Consider the following 6031-nt stretch of genomic DNA (forward strand, 5'->3'; position numbering starts at 1 on the left):
GTGTCTCCTCATGGGTGTGGGGCTGGCTGCAATTCCCTCCAAGGACAGGTTCCTGCAGCTGGTACCTGAAGAGGAGACGGAAAGCAGCCCAAAGTCTCGGCCCTGTGTTTGCCTGGGAAAGCGGCTGTGGGCTGGGAGCATGGAGCTGGGCTGGCAGAGCCCCGCAGCCCCCTGCCCTGCCCTCACCACTCTTCCCAGGAACAGTTATTTTTAGGTCACTTACCGCCACTGAAACATACTTGGACTGTTTTCAGGCTGACTCACAGCTGAATTCCTGTTCTGGAGGCATTTTCAGCCCACACCCAAAATAAGGGAAGACAAAACAAAATGAAACCAAAAAACCCCATCTGAAACAGAACCAAAGGCCGTGTCCAGCTGTGCTGACACCGACGCCTGCAGCCCAAGGGTGGCTCTGCCTGGGGAAACCTGCACCCACAACCCACTGCCCCTCTCCTGTACCCACACCTGCACCCACCTTAGCCCTGCTCAGCCCAGCTCAGGTGAACCAGGTAGCGCTCTGGAGCTTTATTAATTAATTTTTGTCCATGTACTACTCAGAAGAATTAAGCAGAGAGGAACGTGTATGTGAAGCTTGAACGTAGCATTTTTTTATTCTCTTTTTCATCACATTTTTAATTGCAAGACCAGCAGCATCACAGTAAACTGTGTAATGATCTGGGTTCTCTCATTAATTTAGGGAAATGGAAGTCACGGAGACTTTAGGGATTGCCACTAAATCAAAGGTACAAACCAGGGCTGTCTCAGGAGGGGGAAGGACCAGAGCTCAGCAGGTCTTTGAGTCCCTCTGAGGTGCCTGGGCCCTCCCCAGCTGAAGAGAACCTGCCGTGAGCAGCGCAGGTCACGGGTCAGCAGGCAGGTGCTGGGGCAAAGGCAGCGACACTGTGCTGGAAGCAGGTGATAGAATGGTGGGAGCTGTGCTCAGCACCGGGATCCCAGGACACGGGCACTGCCTTTGCACCTCGCTGATGCTGGATCCATGGCAGATATTGACAGAAAGAGGCTCAAATTGGCATTTGAGGCTGATGATTTCCCATGGGTAAATGCCATGCCAGTGTGTACCTAGGCAGAAACCTCAGTGACTCGGTCGCTCAGAAGGAGCAGATGATCCTGCTCACCTCAGTGGACACAGCAAAACAAATTATTGAGCATATTAATCCATAAAAACTGTCCCTACACAATGTTTACCAGGAGAAGCCAGCTCCTGGCCATTGACATGTGGGCATGGGACGCCAGGTGCTGTGCAGACACCTCTCTGGAGAGGACAGTGGCACCAGCGTGCCCCTGGCTCCAGCCCTGCCTCGGGGCTTGGGCACTGGAGAAGGACCCAGGCAAGACCAGGGCAGTGACACCTGGATGCTGTTGGGCTGGCAGTGCCTCCTCTTCCAGGGAATCCAGCCTCGAGGAGGAAATCTAAATTGAGAAAGCACCTTGATCTTCTTCATGGCTGCTTGTGTGCTAAAAAAAAACCCAAAGCAAGTGAGCATCTTCTGCATTTCTGCGAAGAGCACGGGGTCAGCTCCCTGGCAGGCCCAGGAGTGCTGCTGCTGTGTGGGGCTGGGAACCAGACCCTGCTTTGATAACGCTGTCACAGGGCTGTGCCCAGGCACAGGACCGTGAGACATTCACCAAGGCAGATGCTGAGGTTTCATGGATGCTCCAGAGAGCAGCAAGCAAAGTAAAACAACACAGAGGAGCCTTTTCCTGTTTTTTAAAGCAGTTTATTATCGGGGGGCTGGTGCCACCTGAAGCACAGCGAAGCACGTTGCAGGTGACTGACACATCTGAGAGCAGAACCCGGCATGAGCCGGGTGGGACCCGAGGGCTGTGCCCTCCCTGTGCCAGCAGCGAGTCCCTGGGCAGGGCTGGGCCCCCGCAGGAGGGCAGGGGAGGGGGCTGCCACACCCTGCCCACACCCTGCCCACACCCTGCCCTCCCTCCCAGCAACCCTGGGCAGCCCAAGCTCACAGCGGCTCGTTTACTCCATCGATCTTTCCGCTGCCAGTTGGAAGTCGGGTCAGTCCATCGGAGAGCAGCTTGTGCTGCTGATCGATCCTGCGGGGATCAGGCAGGGACTGGCTCCTCATTAGCTCCCTGTTCATTAGTAGAACTGCTAATGAAGTTTGAACTCCGAGGTCTAAATTCTGCTCCAGGCTCTAGAATTCCACGGGCACTTACAGACAGTTATGTTGAGGCCAGGTAACTGCACACCCTGGGAAGTGGCTGTGCCTGTCCTGGTGATGTATGAGGGCACATTCTGTCCCAGCCCAGGCCCGTGCTAGGGCTCACAGAGCAGCTGTCTGAGAGCAGGGTTTTCCCTCCGAGGACTTTCGATTGCAGCGTTAGCGGGCTGTGGGTACGCGGGTCCGAGAGCTGGGTCCTGCTGCCCTGCTGGGGCTGAGCAGAGCATCCCTCCCGCTCGGCTGGGGGCAGCTCAGCAGAAGCCTCCTGTGCAATAAGGTAACCGGTGCATTTAGAGGAACACAATCAGCTCATCTCTATTCTATTGCGTGAATAAAGTCGTCTAGAAACAGTGGCACCGCTGAACGCTCTCCCTAAGAGAGTTTCCTGCCGGACCTCTCCCACTGCAAGGGGTCTCCTTCCTCATTCACTTCCCAGTGGCTGTCGGCCTGCCCAGGAGCTGTCTTATTTTGGCCATCAGCATGTCTCTGAAGTGGTCACCCATCAGGAAATAAAAAACGGGGTTAATGGCACTGTTCAGAAAGGCAAAGGGTCTCGTGATGATGTAAATGGTGCTGATGACTTCCTGCGTGCACTCGGAGACGTTCAAGGCCGGGACTCGGGACGCCAGCCGCACGTTGCGCATGACGTGGTAGGGAGTGAAGAGCAGGGAGAAGATAGCCACCGTGAGGATCACCAGGGCAAGGGGCTTCTCCAGGGTCAGGCCAGAACTGCCCTGCTCTCTCCTGGTTTTAAGGACACGGACCATCTTCACGTAGAAGTGGCACATGGTCAGGAGAGGGACGAGGAAACCAAAGACGGTCAGGAACATGCTGTAGATGAGGTTTGTCGCGGGGTCTCCAGAGCTGGCATAATCAAGGCACTTGTAATTATTGGTGGGTGTTAGAGGCTCCAGGAAATGCACCAGCGGCAGCAGCTCCAGGATCACCCCAATCCATATGGCGACGGACACCATAACAGCCGTTCTCCTCCTCTGGAGGACGTGGTCCCCGAAGGGGTGTTTTATGAGCAGGTACCGGTCAACGCTGATAGCGGTGAGGAAGAGGATGCTGCTGTACAGGTTGGCATGCAGCAGGAATCTGTTGCTGTGGCACAGGATGTCCTCCTTTGACCACTGATCGTGGGAGTAGCTGTTCACCAGTATTGGCAGAGTGCACAGAAATAACAAATCCGATATGGATAAATTGAACAGGTAGATGTTGCCACTTTTCCATTTTTTCAGGCAGAAAATATAGCCAAACACCACGATGGTGTTTCCAATGACACCTAAAGTGAACTCGAGGCTGTACATGGTGGAGAGATAATACTTTTCTAGTACTCTGTTTGTCAGAAAACAGTCGCTGCTCTCGTTCACAGCCTAGAAGATCAAAAGGAAAAAATAAACACCAAACCCAAGTGAAAAATCATTGCGCAGTTATTGCTATATCATTGCTGGAATCAGCGAATGCAGGCTGCAATTTCCTTCCAGCCTACAGGGCAAGTAGATATGTGACCTCAATGCCTCTCACACATGGGGCTGGTACTTGCAGACGTTGGTCAGAGCTACAGAACAAGGTGAAAACTCGCCCGAGCAAAGACCTGCGTAAGGAACTTGAAGCGGGAGCATCACCTGCATGAAGGCGTCAGGCGCAGGGCGCCAGCTGCTGCTTGGCCAAACCCAGGGCAGTCCCAGGGGCCAGGAAAGTGAAACCAGCCCGTGGGTGCCCTGTCAGCGCCCCGTGGAGTCATCTGCCCCTGTTACCCAACGCTGGTCCCGTGGGTGCTTCCTCATCGCTGAGGCACAGGTTTGCTGACAAGGCTGGTCAGGGATGAGGGCACCAGCGGCAGCGCTGCTCAGAATGCGTTAGGGAGCCAGGAGAGAGGAGTTTGTGAAATTAACCCAGCCCTTAATCGAGCTCTTTGTGTGCTGTGCTGGTAGCTGGTAACAGAACTGCACGGAGGATGGAGCACACCTCCCGTGCATCCTGCCAAAGCTTTCTTCCAAGCTGCAGCACACATGAGCTTGCTTTCTTTCCAAAGGCTGCTTAAAAAATGAGTTCAGGTGCAGGGAAGGTAAGAGAGCAGGATCTCCAGTGTTTAGTCCTCTCCTCCTCAGCAAAGCCACCTACCCCTGCAGAGCACAGCTTTTGGTGAGAGCCTTGGATAAAGTGTCAGCAAACAACTGGAAACCAGGGAAAACCAAATGCCAGAAAGTGGGATATAGATCAGAACTGAACTCTAGCTAAGCTTAAGCATTTCCAGAGGTGTTTTGGTGTCAAGAACTCATTCACAGGTCTCTGCCCTCAAAGCACTGCATTTCAATTCAAAGGGAGATCATGAGGCAGAACAAAAACTTCATAAAGCTTTTTCCGTCAAGTCTCTATACTTACCCTGTGCCCCCCTGGACACAGAAACGCTACAGAGTGCTCACTCTGCTCAGACCTCACAAGCTGCCCCTGCTGAGCCCTCTCTACTCGGCTCTTGAGGAGAAACTCAACACCTCAGTGAGATTCTGAATCCAGACAGCACATCACAGACATTAGCTCCTCAAATAGCAGTAATAATTTAAAGTTTGGTATGGACAGATACATTTATTTAGCAGTCGTTAGGAAAAGGCTGATGGGTCACTTTTAAGGTAAGAAGGGAAAGCAGTTAGAAGCAAACTCAGAAATGGGCTCGGCACAGGAACAGGAGAGGCTGCCTGGCACTGCACCCCTTACCATGCCCAGGGCTGTGGTGCTGCAGGTCCTGGCAGAGCTGTGGGGTCCTGGCAGAGCTGTGGGGTCCCGGCAGAGCTGTGGGGTCCTGGCAGAGCTGTGGGGTCCCGGCAGAGCTGTGGGATCCCAGCAGAGCTGTGGGATCCCAGCAGAGCTGTGGGATCACGGCAGAGGATCACGGCAGAGCTGTGGGATCACGGCAGAGCTGTGGGGTCCTGGCAGAGCTGTGGGTTCCCGGCAGAGCTGTGGGTTCCCGGCAGAGCTGTGGGATCTGAGCAGAGCTGTGGGGTCCTGGCAGAGCTGTGGGGTCCCGGCAGAGCTGTGGGATCACGGCAGAGCTGTGGGGTCCTGGCAGAGCTGTGGGGTCCTGGCAGAGCTGTGGGGTCCTGGCAGAGCTGTGGGATCACAGCAGAGCTGTGGGGTCCCGGCAGAGCTGTGGGGTCCTGGCAGAGCTGTGGGATCACAGCAGAGCTGTGGGGTCCCGGCAGAGCTGTGGGGTCCTGGCAGAGCTGTGGGATCACAGCAGAGCTGTGGGGTCCCGGCAGAGCTGTGGGGTCCCGGGTGCAGCCCCGCCGTGGCTGTGCCGTCTTTGCCCAGGATTCAATCATTAACGAGTGGAGGCGAAGGCGGGATCTGCTGCGCTGAGCTGCCGAGATACGAACAACACTTCCCCTTCTCGGGAACCCGCTGGAAAGCGGCCGGGCCGCTCGGAGGGGAGGGCACCCCGTGTCCCACATCTGGGACAGCCGGGGTGCACGGGCAGGGCTGGGAAAGGGGAGAGAGTGGTTTTCCTACAGCGGCACATCACCGCTCCAAAGCTGGCTGCTGCACTCAGCATGGCTGTGTAAATTATTGCCGAAGATAAAAATGTAACGAATGCTGCCAATGCAGAATGACCAAACCCCACGGTGGCTAATTCCACCCCTCTGCCGTGGGCAGGGACACTTCCAACCCTCGAGCATCCTCAGGTATGGGTCAGCCACAGCTTCTCCATCTTTTCCTCCACCTCGCCTTTATTGTGATGTACTTCACAGTTAGCAAATACTAACCCTATTAGTACATATGAAAAGCTATTCTAGCTTTTCTCTGTGGAGAATGCCAATAAATCAGCTCAC

At 54.8% G+C, this 6031-nt stretch overlaps 1 protein-coding gene across 1 annotated transcript; it reads right to left on the bottom strand.

Annotated features, from left to right (window-relative positions):
- Positions 1 to 1980: 1980 nt before the first annotated feature.
- Positions 1981 to 5721, bottom strand: SUCNR1 (succinate receptor 1). The gene is made up of 3 exons (XM_058421966.1): positions 5712 to 5721; positions 4920 to 4969; positions 1981 to 3577 (listed from the first exon to the last, which is right to left on the bottom strand). The coding sequence occupies exons 1-3, from the start codon at positions 5719 to 5721 to the stop codon at positions 2627 to 2629; spliced, it is 1011 nt and encodes a 336-aa protein (XP_058277949.1). The 3' UTR covers positions 1981 to 2626.
- Positions 5722 to 6031: the final 310 nt, after the last annotated feature.

This window comes from Hirundo rustica, chromosome 10 (assembly GCF_015227805.2).
Source record: "Hirundo rustica isolate bHirRus1 chromosome 10, bHirRus1.pri.v3, whole genome shotgun sequence".
Taxonomy (NCBI): Eukaryota; Metazoa; Chordata; class Aves; order Passeriformes; family Hirundinidae; genus Hirundo; species Hirundo rustica.